Source organism: Armigeres subalbatus, chromosome 1 (genome assembly GCF_024139115.2).
Source record: "Armigeres subalbatus isolate Guangzhou_Male chromosome 1, GZ_Asu_2, whole genome shotgun sequence".
NCBI classification, from domain to species: Eukaryota; Metazoa; Arthropoda; class Insecta; order Diptera; family Culicidae; genus Armigeres; species Armigeres subalbatus.
In genome coordinates this window covers 74673671-74694225 of record NC_085139.1, presented here as the reverse complement: position 1 = coordinate 74694225, position 20555 = coordinate 74673671, and the positions used below count along the sequence as shown (strand labels likewise).

The following is a 20555-nucleotide window of genomic DNA, read 5'->3' as shown; positions in this document are numbered from 1 at the left end:
ACTTCAAAGCCGCATATGATACAATCGATCGGGACCAGCTATGGCAGCTAATGCACGAAAACGGATTTCCGGATAAACTGATACGGTTGATCAAGGCGACGATGGATCGGGTGATGTACGTAGTTCGAGTTTCAGGGGCATTCTCGAGTCCCTTTGAAACGCGCAGAGGGTTACGGCAAGGTGATGGTCTCTCGTGTCTGCTATCCAACATCGCTTTGGATGGAGTAATACGAAGGGAATGGATTGACACGAGTGGTACTATTTTCACGAAGTCCGTCCAGTTATTTGGTTTCGCCGACGACATTGATATCATGGCCCGTAACTTTGAGAGGATGGAGGAAGCCTACATCAGACTGAAAAGCGAAGCTAAACGGATTGGACTAGTCATCAACACGTCGAAGACGAAGTACATGATAGGAAGAGGCTCAAGAGAGGTCAATGTAAACCACCCACCACGAGTTTCTATCGGTGGTGACGAAATCGAGGTGGTTGAAGAATTCGTGTACTTGGGCTCACTGGTGACCGCCGATACCAGCAGATAAATTCGGAGGCGCATAGTGGCTGGAAATCGTACGTACTTTGGACTCCGTAAGACGCTCCGATCGAATAGAGTTCGCCGCCGTACCAAAATGACTATCTACAAAACGCTTATAAGACCGGTAGTTCTCTACGGACACGAGACCTGGACGATGCTCGTGGAGGACCAACGCGCACTGGGAATTTTTGAAAGGAAAGTGTTGCGTACCATCTATGGTGGGGTGCAGATGGCGGACGGTACGTGGAGGAGGCGAATGAACCACGAGTTGCATCAGCTGTTGGGAGAACCATCCATCGTTCACACCGCGAAAATCGGAAGACTGTGGTGGGCCGGGCACGTAGCCAGAATGTCGGACAGTAATCCGGTGAAAATGGTTCTCGACAACGATCCGACGGGAACAAGAAGGCGAGGTGCACAGCGGGCAAGGTGGATCGATCAGGTGTAGGACGATTTGCGGACCCTCCGCAGATTGCGTGGTTGGCGAAGTGCAGCCATGGACCGAGCTGAATGGAGAAGACTTTTATGTGCAGCACAGGCCACTCCGGCCTTAGTCTGATAATAAATAAAACCTTTATGAATTTCTGCAGAAATTCTCATATGATTTTACGCAGAAAATTCCTAATGAAATTTCATAAGAAGTGCTTGTAGGATTTTCCAAAAAATATCCTAAATTCCTACAGAAATTTCTTCATGAACTCCAGCAAGAACTTTTTTGGCACATTTAACCAAATTTCAGAAAAAAAAATCTATTTGGGTGGTCATCGTGCCCCAGTCTTGTTCAGCTGGTATTTATTTTCAGTTATGATGATCATCTATTGAGATTTGTGCACATAAGAACGTGAAGTACGGAATAAACTGTCAAATGTGGCTGTCATTAGTGGATTCTGTCCCGTATGTCCTTCCAGGATCCAAGAATCACGGCAGGTGAACGAAGTAGCATTGGAAATTCTCTAAAAAATAAATATGCGGCCACTCAAACATTGCCCAATTGTATATGTAACTCAAAGCATAGTAGTTCGATTTTTTCTGAAATTTAGATAATATCGAGAAGTTAAAGAGTGTATTGAAAATAAACAAATAAGTTCTATGACACCGGAACCTCATTCTCAACACTGCTCAGCAGGAATCACGAAAAGTGAAGCAGGATTTGTTGTTAAAATTTGATTCATCAAAATCAGAGAATTGCAAAATACCTAGTGGCAACTTGAATAACATTTTGAAATCATTTTGATCATTGTCGCCGGCAATGCACTAAAGTCGATTTTTGTACGGGCGATTCCTATCGTGTGTATAAAAGCCGCGCGAATCCAAAAGTCAACGGCGCGCCGACGTGACGCCGCCGCCGGGGCAAAAGTGACCATCACGCCGCCGCCGCCGATGATATGACTGGCGCACATGGTGGCAGACCTGTGCCACAAAACAGATAGTCACTACACGAAAGAGGTACGAGAGTAGTCTAAAGCGAATGATGTGGATTTCGTTCCGAAAGATCTCAACCCCCTTAACACTCCGGACCTATGTCCAATAGAAAAATACTTGGCCATAATGCAGGAGGACATTCTAAAACGACCTAAAGTGGTTGTTGGTGCGACCGATTCGATGGGTTATCCTATGATTATTGAATAAAATGTTAATGCAGTACTAGAAAAAGCGGGAAAGGAGAGACAATAGTTTGGTTGAACCGAATAGAAAAGCGCTGGAGACCTAATTAATTAGCATTTTTGCATTAGTATTGTGCAATTTGCACAGATTCATAGGTGTTACAAGGTACAAGCCTTGCAAATGCTGAGGAATAGGAAGGATGGTCAGTTGGACACCAATTAAGAGAATCGTTTTGGTAGAACGTGAAACACAGAAAGAACTAAAATAGTTATACAAAGTAGGAAAGGAACAAGCCTGAAATTGAACCCACGACCTCCTGGTTATAAGGCAAAAGCAGTAGCCACTAGACCATAAAACAGAAAGTACAAAAGAGTAAAAAAAAATCAACCAACTGCTCCACCGTCTACAGATAACATTACACCAGAAATTGTGAAGCTCAAGTTAAGTTATGGAAACGGAGCATGCGATAAAGATGAAAGCGATATCAAATTGTGAAGCTGTTGATTTGGAACATGAACGCAGATGGTATAGTTTATCACGATCACTTCTACAGTTCGATAAAAGAGAAGAATTCGTGGAGAATATGCTTGATGGAAAATTCTGATGATATGGACGGTGATGTAAACGGCCTGGAAAGCCCCCGGCAAGATACTCGAATGGGACTTACCATATACCACGTGGACAGATTTTAATCAATTTCAGGTACCTGCCTCCCCCAGCATGGACAATTGCCCATATACATTTTCAAAAATTTGTTGGGGCCGTGGACCATAACCATCACCATAATCCCCCGCTCCCCTAAAGTGTCCACGTCCGCTCGCGGAAAACTGGATACAACACAATCATCGACACCGAATGTTTTCCCTCGACCTAAAACAATGGTCATCATTTACCAAAGTATTACGGTGTAATGTGCCAGCAGCACCCATTGATAATAAAGTCACCATCTCTTGGTAAGATTAATCATCCCTCGGAATATCACTGAACATGAACTGTAACCCTGGAGTATACTCAAAAATGTGTGGCCAGTTAGGGCATGACGCAAACCCAGTGATGGGAAATGTCAAAAAAATGTCATGGCATTGCTATTACTAATTTCGTAATAACTTTTTCCAAAAGTCATTTACAGTTCGGATTTTTTTATTAACATGTAGTACTTAAAGGGTCCTAAAACTTTGTCGAACAGATCATTGTTCTAAATACAAAGTGTGAGCCATGAGAGCGAGATTAAAAAAATGTCACGGAATGTCATGACATTAATGTCATCTGACACTAATTCGGCTCTCACGCCGCCAATATCACATTTAGAGAAATTACCTATTAGAAAAAGTTTTCGGGTCATTTGAGGGCTACATGTTTATATGGAAAACATAATTGTAAATGACTTGTGAGAAAAGTTATTAGCAAGTTAGTCCCATGACATCGATATGACATTTCCCGTCACTGCGCAAACCAACTACCAGGACCAAAGACCAGTTCGTAAATATAAAGGCGTATTCAAAGCGTAATTTTAGCAAAAAAAAAAATGGGTGTACGAAGTGTTAAAACCTATTTAAAAAATGTCTTCAGCACTGTACAAACAATTCTGTTAATGTGCTTAATAAAAAAAACATCAAATGAAAATTCTTGGATTCAACGCTTAAAAGACGTATTTTTTTCTGAAACCAATGTGACGTTTGTTTTAATTTATTAAATATTTCTTAGAATGGTTTTATATACAATCCATCACTGTAGGGACAAGTTTTTGACACAAGGATAATATTTCAGCAGTAGCGGTGCCAGCTATTGATGTTTGCGGGGGCACTACCTGGCACGCTGCCTTTGAGAACAATAGCGTGCTTGTGACAAGTGGTCCTCCAACTCTGTCTCCTGCACTGAGTCGAAGGTGCTTTCGAGTCTGATGTCTCGTCTCATTGCTAGTTGTAAATCAGCAAAAGCATCATTGATTCTAGTAGACGTCAATATGACCTCGAACAAGCGAGCAAGAACTCTCATTTTTTCTATTCCTGGATGTCCTTAGTGAAATTGCTTTAGTATAACCTTATGATACGTTTGAACCGATACGCAATTGGTTTGAAAATACATATAACACAATTTTTCACCTGTTCCAGGGAATCTCCATGAATGTCAAACGAGTGGAGTAGAATTATGGAGAATTTTTTATCCTTACTAACCTGAAAGATGTACCAGGGGATCCAAACCAAAAGATTAATCACTACATAATGATAATTTTATCTAGAAGATCTCGATTAAACAGGCGGGGATTAAGTTACCCCACCTACCCCTTCATGAGTTTACTCACAACAGCACAACACATTGCCCAGTAATCCTATACACACACACACTGTTCAGTGGAAAACATGAACTTTATTTTTTCTAGACCAGTCAAATATTTACATTACAGTCGGTATAGTTTACACCATTGCCGGAGTTTTGATTAAAATTTTATTTTTAACCATCAACGGAAAGTTGCTGCGGTTCCATGCTATAACACTTTCTTCGACGGAACGAAAGAGGTTGGGGGCGGTTGGGGTGTGAAGTATTTTGGAACCGCGGAGGGGAAATTTTGAGAAAATGAATTTACTTTCATGGCCGCGCATAAAATGGAGAGAGAGCAACGTTGGCAACGGAAGGGTGGCGCAGAAAATTATTCATCAGAAATTTAAAAACTTTCCTTATCACGGCCTCAACGGAGAGTTGCAAGAAGTGATTGTTATCGAAACGTTTGCCCAATTTGACGCAAGAATGAAACCGAAAAGTGGTGCAAGAAAACAGAAGGCTTTGGCGAAATTTTGCTTTGAAGTACAGTGAAGCATCTCGCAATTACAACAACATTTTCCCAATAATACAATTTTCAATGCTTTGAGCCACCCACTTGTTCGCATTACATAGAAGTCCTCCCAACAAAACATGTTTCCTCACAGCAAATCTTTAAACGTTGACAATGTGATGATACTCTCTCATTCCTTACCACCCATGTATTGTAAATTAATGGGGCTATTGTTGGCGTATGCTATTGTAAAGTTGTTGGTGTTTCTGTTGTCTACAAGGTATATTGTGGCTTCTAAGTTCATTCAGACCGACCATGCATATGACCTCTGGTATTTTAACGCATGTCCCATGTAGTTGTTGGTCAACACGTTTCCAGAATAGAATAATCGGAGACGAGTAGAGAATGTAGTAAATGTGACGGACATGCAATGAATTTAGATCCTGCTTCCGAACAGCAGCAAAGGATACGATTAAAATTTGATACCGAATAAAGATGACAACCACTCTGTTACCGCGATGAGGGTTTTTCGAAATAGGGAATCAATGTTCTTGATTGAAATTTGAAGCATTGCAACATTTATTACTCAATCAAATAAAAGAAAAACGATATTCGGTGTAATGTGCTTTATTCTACGACTGGTAGATGACTGACTCAACCTACTCAACTATCCTACGGCTCATATGCAGCGGGGAGATGAGAAGATAGATAATTATGTAATTCTATTTCTATCTATATCTAGCTATTTTTGTGGCTGTGTAACTGTCGCTCATCTAGGTGTTGTTCTGCATTAGGTCCGTTTTGTGTGAAGCAAACATATCTCTGTGTTATTGATTTTAAGCGTGCACTCTATCTCTCTCACTCATTCTCTCGCTATCTGTCGTCCTACCCCATACTTTTCCCTACAACATTTGGTTGCACATTGCATAAAGGAGCAAATTCATTCATCGTCACATTCTTTTTTTTGTGCGACGCTCAATGTTGAAAAAGGTTCTAACAGCTCAACACACGCACACTCACGGATCACTCGAAATAAACTTCATTGGTGGTTGTTTTGACGCTTTGAAAAAGATTTCTTCTCTACATAACGATCCATACTGCACTGTTTGGTTTTATTACGGCCATGGCGTTCATGACTTGCTCAATATGGCTGCTTTGAAACCAATATCACATATGACTGCCAACTAGGAACACCATATCGAATTCAATTGGTACCTCCATCGCGTCTATTAATTTCGACTGTAGTTTAATGCTTCGGAGATGACTTTTCAGTCTTAACAAAATCAAAACACTGTTATTTAATCTTGTCCAACGTTTCGGTCCGTTTGGGACCTTCCTCAGGGACTCAATTTTTACAGTTGAGAATAAACAACTGTGGTTCTGGTTTGATTTTGTCAAGACTGAACAGCCACCTCCATAACATCAACAAAATGATTTCGTCTATCCCTCCTTGAGCATGTTTACGAAATCGGTCAATAAGAATTGGTACGCGTAATAGCGAACTGGTTTTTATGTGTCTTTCGCCACTTCCGGTGTTTCACAACGAGTTTGTTTGTGGAAGGATCTTTAGAAGTGTGCAGTGGAGTATAATTTGATTATTTTTCTTCATCCGGGCGGTGCACTGGTAGCAGGAGTGCGAATTCTCAATCTCAGTGACTGAAATTTGTTGGATATTGATACCATTCTCTCTTCACACTCACTTCCTAGCAGTGAAAATTGAAAATGGTTAGAAGCAACAATCAAAGATAAAGTAAACAAAAGACCTCTCTTCTCATTGCACACGCATCCCGCACTGACAATCTATTCAGTTCACTCGCTGCTGTGTGAATGCGACGGCCGTATATAAATGCATGGGTGAGTAGTATCACTTGAAAGACAATGACAGGAAATTTGTGCCGATTGATCATCAGCTTCAGCCCGCTGTTGGCAAACCGAGTTTGCTAAGCTACTCCTGCTTTGTCGTTCTGACTGAAAGGCACCGTTATAGGCAAAGAGGAGCAGAGAAAAATACAAAACAAAAGAATCACACTCAGCAGGCATTGTTGATAAATTGCACCACTGACTGGTAGGTTTTATATAATAATAATTATCAGCAGTATATATTTATTACTAAAATGATGATGATTCTGATAGCTTAAGATGAAATTCAAAACATTTGAAGCTGCCATCGATCATATCACCGTTGAAAAGGTTCAACAGGAGATAGTTGCTGTGCCACCAGCACCAGAACAATGCAGCGACGAAAGTTCCGCCGATGAGGATGGAGATATACGTGCTCCTGGCCCAGTTGAAGTTTACTCATCGTGTGAAGACACAAGTGGAGTATTATCGGATATTGATGCGAGCATAGTAGAAGGAAGCAAAGTTGTTTCCATATAGCTAACTAGTCAGATTCTTGAGATACAGATTGATGTTTTATGCAGAAGAAGTTTGGATGCTCACTAGCACCACCTCATGCAAAAATTCAGAATTATTTCGATCAGTTCTTGACCCGCCAAGGTACTCTGAACAACTTTGCTGAGACTCTATGTTGCTAACTAGTCAGGGTCTTGAGATACTGATTGATGTTTAATGCGAAACAAATTTAAACGCTCACTAGCGCCACCTCGTACAAATATTCAGAATTATTTGGATCAGTTCTTGACCCGCCAAGGTACTCTGAACTACTTTGCTGAAGACTCCATGTCCGCTTTTTGAGGTATAGAGTGATGATGTTTGGACGTTCACTACTCATTACTTGATTTTTGTATGAAAAAGTTCAGTTTTCCACGGACGCCTACGCCACGTAGTGAGTCAGTTCCGATTTAAATTGTTCACCATATGAAAGATATTAGTTCATAGAACAATATTGACGAAGACATGTATAACTTTTGGGCTAAAACTTCCCAACTGATATAAAAAATGTAACTGATCTATAAATAGATCACTGGGCGTTAACGGGTTAAAAACATTCAGAGGCATTCCGTGAGGGATTACATCCGCTGGGTTTTCTAACCCGCGCCCGGGTACGTGCGCCCATATTCCGTTTGCAGTGATTTGTTGGATCTCTGACACCCGATTAGCAACGAAATTTTTCCAACGGGACGAGCTTGAAAAAAGCCATTGGTAGAGATAGTCGAATCAGTTCAAAAGAAATGTTTAGCGTGCATATCGAGTTTCCAAGGGGCACAACCTTGGATTTTGCGGTTAGAAGATTCACAAAAATATCTCCGTATGCAGGATGGGCGCATCACAAAACCCATGCAATTCTACAGAGATTTAAATGGGACAATTGGACCAACAAGTTCCAGAGGGTCAAAAATCCGTGCGATATCCGAAAATACGATGCGTTTCGTAATTGGGAAGGAGTTAGGTATTATGCTTTGGAACTTCGTAATAGAATTCATCAGTCCTAGTATTCTAGTGTAGACCCAGTACAGATATTGAATCGTAAAGAGAAAGAGCAAGTCTCTCACTTATCATCTCTGTATACATATACGATATGCAGCATACCGCGATAAACTTTTTTCGCAAGCTGTCATGATAGAGAACTGATTCGGGATGTTATCCTACCCCATGATAAATTTCTTTTAAAAAGCTCCAACTGCGGGAAGCACTGGCTCTGCTGATGCATTTCAACTTGTTCTACACAGCTGTGCAGTAACCAACACAAAAGGAGCGAAGACAAAGCGAGAATCACAATTTGTTTTTTTGCACTTGTATACAAGTTTGATACATTTGTTATCATGTCTTGTTATGATTCGGAACAGTTTTTGCCTCTTTTTTATCGTTGTTCGTTATCTATTGAGAGCGATTTCTGCAAACCCTGACCTAGTGTCTTTACTGGAGAGGCGGACTCGAGTTCGAAAAGAGTACTTTCATCCTTCATACGATCAGAAACGACTTGAAGGATCTGAGGATTATTAGCTGCCCAATTGCCCACTTCCGAAGTTGTTTAGTCCAGCAGAATTTGTCAGCTGATTTATTTGTTGGACCAGTTCCTGGCCTTCTTCTATACTGTTGGCACCAGTGCTTAGATAGTCCATGTAGAAGCCCTTTCCTGTGACAACTGCGGCTGCAGGATGGCTTTCTGATCCAATACAAGAAATGAAAGCAAATTGAAGGATGCAAAACCGCAGTATTATCGAAACTAGGTCATCTTGCACTTGCGGACCAACCATGAGGGCATCATTCAGAGACACTCCTGTGTCTGTCGAACAGGATGCATCGAACACCACTCTCAACTTCGTGGTGGTGCTATCTGATCGAACGACGCAGTGGAGTGGGAGATAGTACGTTGGTTGGCGTTGGTCTGGGTTATCGATCAGCTTCAAATGTCCCAACTCCTCATACTCGTTGATAAAGGCTGTGAATCAAGCTGTGAATGCTTGTTTTAGCTGAGAGTCGGCATAGGCTTTTCATGCACACCCGTTTCAAATCACTCAGAGACTGAGTGAAATTGTATTGCCGTCTCTTTTTTTCCCACAGAAAAGTTACTCAATTTTCGTAAAAAGTGGAACTACTCAAAATTTGAGTAGTTCCAATTTTTACGAAAAATGAGTAAGATTTTCGTCAGAAAAAAGAGACGGCAATACAATTTCACTCAGTCTTTCAGTGATTTGAAACGGGCGTGTGTGACACTGCCGGGACTGCACTTGTTTCCAACCGCTGAGCAAACTATTCAAATCCGACGCTGTCACTTTCATAGAAGAACTGTCAATTGACGGTAAAATCAGCTGTTTTCAAACGTCTCGTGAAAAGGCCTACTGAGTCGGCGCTCCAAGGAAAGGAACCTACGAATGGCTATGACCTTTGAACTACCAAGCCTTGCGAATACTGATTCTCGTTTTGGCAAAGTAGAATCCTGAACTGTGTTTCAAGTCAAATGCTGCTCACATGCTGGCTCTTTTAACGATAATGTACTGCTAGGGCGACACGACTCGATCTCCCAGAATCGTGCCAATTGTCCTTCGATGGTAGAAGTGGAGTACGCGATGTTAGCAATGGAAGATTGTGGAATCCCTGAAACCACCCAACCCAACGCTGTGTTCTGCAAGTTGGGTTGATTCAGTCCGATTTTTGTCCTTCTCGTAACAAATCGAAGAAGTTTTCAGCACCGAATATCAAGTCGATTGGACCTGGCTCGCCGAATGATGGATCCGCTAATACAATGTGTGATGGAAATTGAAGATTGAAGACTAAGCACATCCACTGCTTGATTTGGTAAATCCATCGTGATTTTTGGAACAACATGGAATCGCCAACTGGTCTCAAAATTAGCGTGATGAGACTGGATGCGGGCGACGACCGAATATTTGGAAGATATAGAGGAAAGGCCGACTTCACTGATTGGTAGAATATCTTTCGTCCCTTTCAGCTTCAGCTTCTGGACAAGCTGCTCCGTCACGAAATTAAGTAAAGAAACGGAATCCAAAAGAGCATGCGCCCACAACGATTGACCCGCCGCATGGAACATCTTCACCAGGGCTGTTGAGAGCAGCACAGTAGATGGTCGACAGGGAGACGTGTTGAGCTGGAAGGGGAGAATTGGTGGGGGCTTGGGTCTCATTCGACGAAGTGGAGAAGTTACTTACTGATGATGAAGTTGTTGAGTGACTCATGACACTCCTTCTTCATCGACTCTACACCGAAAAGTGCTTCAACGTACGACTTAACAATGAGGTATTTGTTTTCGTACCGCTTTTCTAATAATTCCCATGCTACGGAATAGTTTGCGGATGTAACATCAACCACTTCGATCACACGTTTGGCTTCCTTTGAAAGTGTCGAGACTAAGTACGAAAATTTATCTACATCGCTAAGCTGAGGAGTGGAGTCAATAAGCGATTTGAAAGTATCTCGGAATGTTGGCCAGTCCTTAATAGATTTTTTTTCAAAATAACACCAGATCTCGACATTTCATGCATTTCTAAGACGTTTGGCATTGAAAAAAATTTCAATTTCGGAAATTTTTGTGTTTTAAAACAGTCGAACTTTTGAAATTTTGCATAGGGACTTTTTTCGAGGAAACGAAACTTTGAGCACCACCCGTTTTTGAAATTCGAAAAGTCGATTTTTATTGGCACCCTAATATTCATGCTAATGTTAGACATAGAGAAGCTTTAGAATGCTAATTAAACACTTATTTGAAATGCTAACCAAGTTCCAGTTGGATTATAGAGCCATTGAAGAAGAAGAAGGCCGATTTTATTTATTAAACAAATTTTGTCGATAGATATTTTTAGATAGTTTTTTCAATATTTTCATTGACAATTTTCTTAATTTTCAAGGAAATATTAACAATCCTTCATAGCGAGTTTATTTTGCTGCCGCTTATCAAATTACTACCAAATTATCAATATTCCATCAATATGCATATTTAAATTAAACAAATACGGCTCGTGCATGTTGAGTACCTACTTTTATACTGAGACAGTTTCTTTTTCGAACCAACATCTACAAACACCTTTCAAATCAAAATGCAGAAAAAACGGAAGAAGAGTACACATAACAAACTAAACGAGCGGAAAAGTGCTCGCTGGAAAAACTTTGCTTATTCAAACTATGATGAAATAAGCGATGACTAAAAGAGTTAGGAAAAACGAGCACAAAAAAAACCTGCCCGGTTTTTAATTTAATTTTATCAAAAATCTTTCCACGCCTTTTCACATTGTTTTTCCTCTACACCCATATTCATAAACACTGACCGTTCTCCTTTTTTCTCACCCCCGATTTTCCCCCCATGCAGCCCGAATGGATGAAAACAAAGGAGTACTGGGACAAGGACTTCGAGAGCCGCTATGAGAAGCTGCAGAAGGATCCGAACCGACCACCGTTGAAGGTGATTATTTATGCAAATTAATCCTGACCAACTCGACAGGAGTTCACCATCCACGCTCGGCCCTCTATGTGTCCACGCAAATACGTACTAACGATTAAAAAAAAAGTGTGGTAGAGTGCCCTGTTGGCTTTCACAACTTGGATAATGTGATACTTTATCATGCGCCATTGTTCTACCAGGATTTAATTATTGTTCTTCACTCCACTGTTTGTAAACTAACTTTTTCCGTTATTTGTCTTCTTTTGTTTCTCTTCCATGTCAGATTGTGGTAGTTCCACACTCCCACAATGACCCCGGGTGGTTAAAGACCTTCGTCAACTACTTCCAGTCGGATTCGAGGCAGATTCTAAATTTGGCCGTCACAAAAATGCCCGAGTACAACAATATGTCGTTTATCTGGAGTGAAATCAGCTTCCTTCAGCTATGGTGGGATCAAGCACATCCCACGAAGCAAAGGGTTAGTAGATTGGCAAGAATGTAGCAAGATGTTGAAAAGTGATAAGTTTTTCGTTTCAGATATTGAAAAAGTTGGTCAAATCAGGTCGGTTGGAGATAACGACCGGAGGTTGGGTAATGACGGATGAAGCAAATGCGCATTTATATGCAATGGTTGATCAGCTGATTGAAGGTAGTAGAAGACCACATTTTATCGAAATGTTATTGAGTTCTAATTCTTCCATTTACAGGTCATCAATGGGTGAAAACAAATCTGAACGTCACCCCGAAAAGCGGTTGGAGTATAGACCCTTTTGGGCATGGTAGTACGGTGCCGTATTTACTTGCAGCAAGTGGTTTCGAAGGCACCATCATCCAACGAATACACTATGCGTGGAAGCAATGGTTCGCTCGCCATAGATATGGAGATTTTCTATGGAGTCCATACTGGCGAACACCCTCCAGTACCTTCGACCACAAACATACTCTTCTTACCCACAATATGCCCTTTGACATCTACTCAATCAAGCACTCCTGCGGGCCACACCCATTCATCTGCCTGAATTTCGACTTTCGTAAGATACCCGGCGAATACACTGAATACTCGATCAAAGCTCAATTCATCACCCCGGAAAACATCGAATCCAAAGCTGATCTTCTCATGGAACAATACTCCCGTACTGCTTCTCTGTTTCCTCATAACGTGGCATTAATTCCCGTCGGAGACGACTTCCGTTACAATAAGGAGAAGGAAATGGAGCAACAGTACACCAACTATAAGAAATTGATTGATTACATAAACGAAAATCGCAACAAATACAAGGCGGAAATCAGTTTCGGCACTCCGAAGGACTACTTTGAAGCTATTAAGGAACGGTACGACAAATTCCCCATACTCAAAGGGGACTTTTTCGTCTATGCCGACATTTTCAACGAAGGACGCCCAGCGTATTGGTCCGGCTATTTCACCACCCGTCCGTACTACAAAATTCTCAGCAGAGATCTCGAACACAACCTCCGTAGCTTGGAGATCTTGTTTACGTTGGCGTTCAACCGCGCCAGACAAGCCGGTAACTCCAATGCCTTCAAGATCTACGAAAAGAACTACGAGAAGATGATCCTCGCTAGGCGAAATTTGGGACTGTTTCAGCATCACGATGCGATCACTGGTACGTCCAAAGCTAACGTTATGCGAGACTATGCTCTGCGGCTTTTCGAAAGCATCCAAGACACAGTCAAGCTTCAAGAGAAAACCATCGAGCTACTTGTTCAGAAGAAGAGCACCGAACACAACTTCCTGATCGGAGAGCTGGAACGGGACAATTTTAGCAAACTTCCTCGAAAGACGCCTCTAATCGTAACGGAAGCTCGCAGCACTGACTTTGTAGTTTACAATGCGTTAGCGCAAGAACGACTAGAAGTAGTCCTGGTTAGGACTCTCACTCCTCGTGTGAAAATCCTCGGCCCTAATGGCAATCCAATGGACATTCAAATCAACCCGGTGTGGAACATTACGGAAACGTCTACGTACGCGTCGCGAAAGATCATTCCATCGGACAAGGAGTACGAGATCATGTTCGTCGCAAAGCTGGCAGCCCTATCGTTGACGACCTTCACGGCGGTCTACGACGACGAGTTCAAACCGAAGATGGCAACACTGTACTGCAATGAGTGTCAGGATGATAAGAATGAGATCTTTGAAATTCGAAACAAACAACCTGGCGATATTCAGCTGGAAAATTTCAAAATGCGACTCCTGTTTGACGAACAGAGTGGATTTTTGAAATCCGTCACCAAGAAAAATATGGGAAAGCAGATTCAATGCGCCATCAAATTTGCCGCGTATAAGAGTGCGCAATTCCACTCGGGTGCCTATTTATTCAAGACGGATCCGGAGCAGAGAAATTCCGAAAAGGAAGTACTAGAGCAGTATAACGACATGACGATTCTGATCACATCTGGTCCTCTAGCAAGTGACGTGACCGCCATCTATGGGCCATTCCTCGCTCACACCGTGCGGATTTTCAACTCCAACACGGTCATGGATAACGGAATCTACATTGAAAACGATATTGACTTCGAAATGCCACCAAAAAATAGGGAAACTGAGCTTTTCATGCGCTTTGTGACGGACATAGAAAATGGCGCTAGCGAGAATCCGGAATTCTTTTCGGACTTGAATGGATTTCAATATCAGAAGCGAGTGAAGGTACCGTCGATCGGTATCGAAGGCAACTATTTCCCCATAACCAGTGGGGCGTTCATCCAAGATGACAAAATGAGACTGACATTGCTGACGACCCATGCTCAAGGCGCTGCCAGCTTGGAGCCCGGCCAACTTGAGGTCATGCTCGATAGGCGAACTCTGTACGACGACTACCGCGGCATGGGCGAAGGTGTTGTCGATAGCCGCCTGACCCGCCATCGATTCTGGGTTGTTCTGGAGAATATCGAATCCCACGCACCACCGATAGCTGAAAACCCCTCGGGGCCAGCTGACGAACCGAAACCCGCCGAATTCCAACTGCCTAGCATATTTGCCAATCAGCTGGCCAATGGGCTCAACTACCCGGCCAATCTGTTCATCGTAGAGAAGTATGACGAATCCAACCAAATAGAACTAAACCGGGCAGTCCACCTGCTGGCCGCTCCTTTCCCCTGTGATCTTCACATTCTGAATCTCCGCACCCTCACCGAGGGCAACCTGCCACTATTTCCGTCGAGTGGAGCGCTGCTGGTGCTGCACCGACAAGGCTACAACTGCCGGATAGGCGGCGAAGAAGTAGTAAATTATTTTTGTAATAACAGCAGTAGTAGCGTAAGTTCTAGTAGTAATAGTAATAATTATATAAATGTAGATAAGTACAGTAGCAAGCTGCAGCTCTTCGGTGGGGTGCAGCTCGAACGAATTACCGGGACCTCATTGACGGGGTTGCACCCGGGGTCGCCGGTGCGGTCCGTCGGGGAAATCTATCTGGAACCGATGGAACTGCGGACGTACAATCTGACGTTCGTCAAGTGAGAAAGGGTGAGCGATGTCGGTGGCAGCGGTGCATTCGGTGCTGAGAAGGCAAAGGATAGACTTTTAACGGTGTAGATTCTCGGTTTTGGATTGGTTTTAGAAAGATGATGAAAAGGTTACTTTTGAGTGATTTGCTGGGGCCGGATAGAACTGATAGAAATTCATTCATATTGTTATGAGTTATTAAACGTTTGTTCATAATCGTTGAAAAAATGCCGCTACTTTATTGTAAAACGTTTGGGTTCTTAACTCTGTCCCTCTTTTACATCAGCTCTACAATAATTGGTAAGGAAAGAGTGCTTCCGTATGGTTTTCTCCTGATCGTTCCAGTTTCGGGTCGTATGGCGCCTATGTTGAAGTGTTGGGAGCCTTTGAAAAAGAAAAACAGAACATCATCTGATAGCCTTTAATTCCTGTAAGGTAGATACAAATGGAAATAAGGGGTTCTAAAAATGTCTCGTACAATCTAGTACCTTCTTATGACTTTGTACCAAGAGGTACCAAGAGGCACAACAGAGATTGAATAAACTGCGCGTTCGATGGCGTATTCGGTGTGTTACGTCGAGGTTATTCTGAACACCCGACAATGACCCACAAATGAATAATTGGCTGAGTTGAGCCAACTTTCCGGTTGTGACAGAAGATCAGTGTGTTGTTATCCATGGATTGTTGGAACTATTTTCAAACCATTACAAAAATTACACGGTCTTCTCATGTGAGACATGTCGAAATCGACAATTCTCGAGTCATTCGAGACGCTGAATAAGCACAACTGACAAACCTGCAGTCGTGATAGCCAGCTGCATTAAGTTGGAGAGGGTACCTCTTGGAGGTAGTCACTTTCACTACCGTAATTCGGTCGCTAGTAATTTATCAATCTCAATAAGGCTTTTTTCTAGGATTTTTTCCGATCAATATCCTCATGAACTTTCTGAAAACCTGGAACCTAGAATCCTACAAGAATAGTTCAAGATCAATGTAATTACGGTTGTTTGGTACAACCCAGTGCAACACAAATACAAAACAATGTAGATATGTACGCATGTTAAAAATCAAAACCGACATCGTCTCATTTAAAGTCCCGTTAAGTAACATTGATTTCAAGAAAACTATTTGAACCAATCCCGAAGCGCTCGAGATAGCATGAATAAGTTATCGAACCACAAGAATGACAAGATATACAAATGCTTCACTACTCTCTTCCCAGTCCACTCTAATTATCTCTAAAACAAGTCGTACATACAGGCAACATTATTTTATTAGGAATATGTTCATTAGTTCTCATATTAGCCAGAAGTCTTTCATCTGTTTCCGATATAAAATAGACAAAACTACGCAAAACCCAACAATATAATCATTCCACTTTGAAGCGAAAAAACAAAAGAACGATTCGAGCCCGTATGCTTTGGTTTTTTATGATAATTATTATTTTTACAATAATGAAGCAATGCACTAGTTTACTGTTAGGTTCAAAGCAAGGGTATGAGTAACAGTCAAACTAAATAAAACAGGCAACCCCTACTTCTGTGTTGTATATACCAAAACTTAGCACGTAAAATCTCCTAAACTACCAATGTTTGTGATCATAGAATTAGTAATGTCTCACGACGTGAAGCATTTCTTCCTCCCGCTCGCATATTCTATCTGGGAAAATGTTCTTATGTTGTCCATTTGTAAGAATCTCGAAAATTATTTTAGTTCCACATGCTTTTCAAATCATTTAAAACAACTGTTACTTGTTAGGCAAAAATGCGAGTATGGGCAGCTCAGTTTCTCTTTAAAACATCCAATATGTTCTCTCTTTGAAAAAAAAACTGCAATAAATCACTTCTCATTGTAAATGATTATTAGTTTTTTTATATATTTCCCCTTAGTATAATAGAAACGTAGTTCAAACCACCGTCCATCAGAATTAGTTTTTACCCACATTTTCCAACTTATTTCATAGTTTTATTTTATATATTTATTATTTAAAATTCACATGCCCATTGTTTTGCGAACAAGCAAAGCACCACCCCGGAGAATCACCTGTATGGAAATATGAATCTCGATCAAAAGCGATTTGGAACATCTCACCAACAAGGATATGCTAGAAAAACAGAAAAAAAAAAAATTAGAAAAAGATAGTATCTAAACAATTGCAGATCACCTATGTTAAGAAATGGATTAGTTGTTTTATATGAAAAGGAATAGAACATAATGCAGCTAGAGAGATAATTAAAAATTAAACTTTTCCCTCAGCATGAACGACTCTTCAAAGAGATGGGCATGAAGGAAAGAGTAAAAATTTTTAATTTCGAATTGTCTGTTTGTGAACTCAATTTTCCTTTGGTTGAAAACTAAGCAAACAATTCTCGAACAACGTGTGGCGAGTTGTAGTGAAATATATAGGATAATTGGACAGTATTTGCAGTTCCAGCAAGATTGCAATCACACTGCTGTACAGGTTTTGATTTCAACGTTACACAGTACAGGTTTTTCTCACAGTATTTGTACAAAGCAAGAAAAAAAATCAAACAACACGTGGGAAATTACTTTACATGAAGTCGTAATATTAGAGTTTTTAAACGAATATTTTCTGTTATACATCTAAACGAATGAACATGAATTCCGAACAAATTGAATTTTTAATTCTCGATATGCTTATAAAGAACAAAACCAAATGTCTGACCTACAAATGTAAGTATAATAAATAACTAAATATTTTAAAAACAGTTGTAGTTTCTTGGAACCGAATAGAAGATGAGAAAATGTCCCTTACTATACGAGTAGTGGTTGCGGAGTTGAAGTTAATCCTATATTTATGGATGTATTATTTATTATCTTCAATGCTACATCATGATTTAAGCATTATTCATGCTCATGATCTCATGCTATTCAACAGCTCAAATCTAGCCAAATTCTAGGTGCTTTCCCAGTTCACAGCTTTTGTTCACAGTGGATCCGAATGATGGAAAAGTGGTTGATTTTTTTTTTTGACTTCATAAAATTTTGTTTATTTGTTGATTTTGTTTAAAACTAGTTATAATACAATTAGTTACAATTCAACGTGTAGGTAAAAATCTAACTCATCTACATCTACTGCATTATCACAATCTATGACAAGGGTGACATAATTAATAAAGAGTTTGAGAATTTGTGTTTTGTTTCTATTTGTTATTCCTGCTAACACTGGATGGATTAAGTCTTCGAATGAGAATCTACGATTGTCAATGACCATTGTTAGCATTCGTTGTAGATGTGTCCACGCTGCCGTCACTCGTCCACATTCACTCAACTTGTGTTTGATCGTTTCGATAGTCATATTATTGCAGTGCAGGCAATGTTCACTATCAGCTCGTCTAATGCTGAGACGAGACCGGCAAAGACAGCTTCTTTTTCCTTGTTTTGACAATTGTTCTTCTTTTCATCACAGTTGACCATCGAGTTTCAACTGTTTCCTTGACTGTTTCACCTAAGCCCCGGGTGGACTCTTCTGAGCACAATAAAAGTGAATCTAATTTAAGAATTAGTAAATTCATTTTCATAAGGATTTTTATACCGGGAACAAAACACAACCCGCATAGAAATAAATCGTACGCTGAAAAGTTAGTATTATAAGTTTTCCATTCCACTTTTAATCATCATCAACAGTATGATACATGTACAATCATATGATTAATACTTTTAATGGGCTGACCATACAAAATTGTTGATGGATTATATATGTTGCAATAATGATTACTAGAATGAGAAATGAAAAATTATCTGAAGAGTAGAAAATCATTCATGATATGATTTGGGTTGCTATTCACACACGAAGGCAGAAATTAGGTAAATTTTATTTTCAGTGTAATAGAGACATTTCTGCCAACGGCAGTTTTTGTCGGGCCGATTTGAACCAACGGCCATTAAATAGTTTTTTCAAAGTCGGTGTTAAAAAAAATAATAAGTGAAAATCATGCTAATACTTGTTTCGAGGGTGCTCGATCCCGAGATAGTAAGTAAGAAATTATTATATACAATAGGGAAGTAAATTCAATGTTGTTTCTTCCATTTTTGTTTGTTCCTAGAAACATCCGTTTTCTTCCACTTTAAGCGGAATCCTCAAAACGGTGTTCCGTTACTGCGCTAGGAGATTTGGTGGAACCGCAAGGATATGAATGTGAAGGTAAGAATCTTTTATTATAGATATTCTTTAATAGACGAATCCAAGTAAAAATAAGAAGAAGACACACGACGGTGTTAATTTTGACAGATCCTACAGCACAGCATAGGAAGATAATTTTAAAATGCTTATTATAAATTCTAGACAAATTGTAATTAAAATCTAATTGATGTATTGCGCTTTTTGCACTTTATAAGAGTATTGCGAGATTTTTTTTCTCACAGTCATATTTTTCTCACACTCAATACACTCAAAAAAGTTTGATTTTCCGTGTATAATATTTGTGTGTGAGTGCTCAATCTGAAAACAAATAGACGTCAAATCATGGCGGGAATCGAATTAGTGTACACGCTTACATGTGACTAACGAGTAATGGGTTATAACTGGGTAAATTTCAGTAACAAAAATCGATCAACCCGAAATGAGAGTGAGTGTGAGAAAAAGAAGCGGGCAAATCACAATCTACACATAACTCTTCAAATTGGTGAAATCAGCAATACAATACGGAAAAAGTTCTGAATTACATATTCGGAAGCTTATCTCAATTTTTTGAATACTTTCCAAAAATGTACCTATCATACAGTTCGGAACTTTTTCCGTATCATACTTCAATCAGATTTTAATTACATTTTGTCTAGAATTTATTATAAGCATTTTAAAATAATCTTCCTATGCTGTGCTGTAGGATATGTCAAAGTTAACACCGTCGTGTGTCTTCTTCTTATTTTTACTTGGATTCGTCTATATGCATTGCTCGACGCTTAAAATAATGAGACCGATCTAATAACTGAATGGTTTTGCGACACATCGTTGCAGGATTCCGGAACGCTGATGGATACATCAAGTCTCGAACACAACTTCGAACACAACCTCGAATTCAACTTCATTGGGCCGATGTCAGTTGCCATTTATGCTATCTCCGGTGCGCTGCATTACCGGACCAATCGCAATAACAGAACATTTTAAAATTCTTTATTTACGAGACTTGCAGCCTATGGCTGGCTCGTCTCAAATATAACAGAACATTTAATGATTATTTAACAAGATAAAAAATGTATAAATTTAATTTATAATAAAATAAATTGAAGTCATATCAAGTTTAAGAGCTATATTAGATAACCAATAAAATATAAAAAAAAATGTTGGCTTATTTTGAAAACCGAAAACCCTTTCAAATGAATATTCCCCGTACAATAGTGTGTGAAATAATATTATACATAA

The 20555-nt window shown here is 40.2% G+C and overlaps 1 protein-coding gene across 1 annotated transcript in view; it reads left to right on the top strand.

Moving 5' to 3' along the window:
- Positions 1-17901, top strand: part of LOC134227286 (alpha-mannosidase 2) — a 70443-nt gene extending 52542 nt beyond the window's left edge. Inside the window, exons 4-7 of the mRNA XM_062708658.1 lie at positions 11638-11730; positions 11993-12187; positions 12247-12358; positions 12417-17901. Of these exons, the coding sequence (XP_062564642.1) occupies positions 11638-11730; positions 11993-12187; positions 12247-12358; positions 12417-15187 (3171 nt within the window). The 3' untranslated portion in view covers positions 15188-17901. The remainder of the gene's footprint in view (positions 1-11637; positions 11731-11992; positions 12188-12246; positions 12359-12416) is intronic.
- The last annotated feature ends 2654 nt before the right edge of the window (positions 17902-20555 follow it).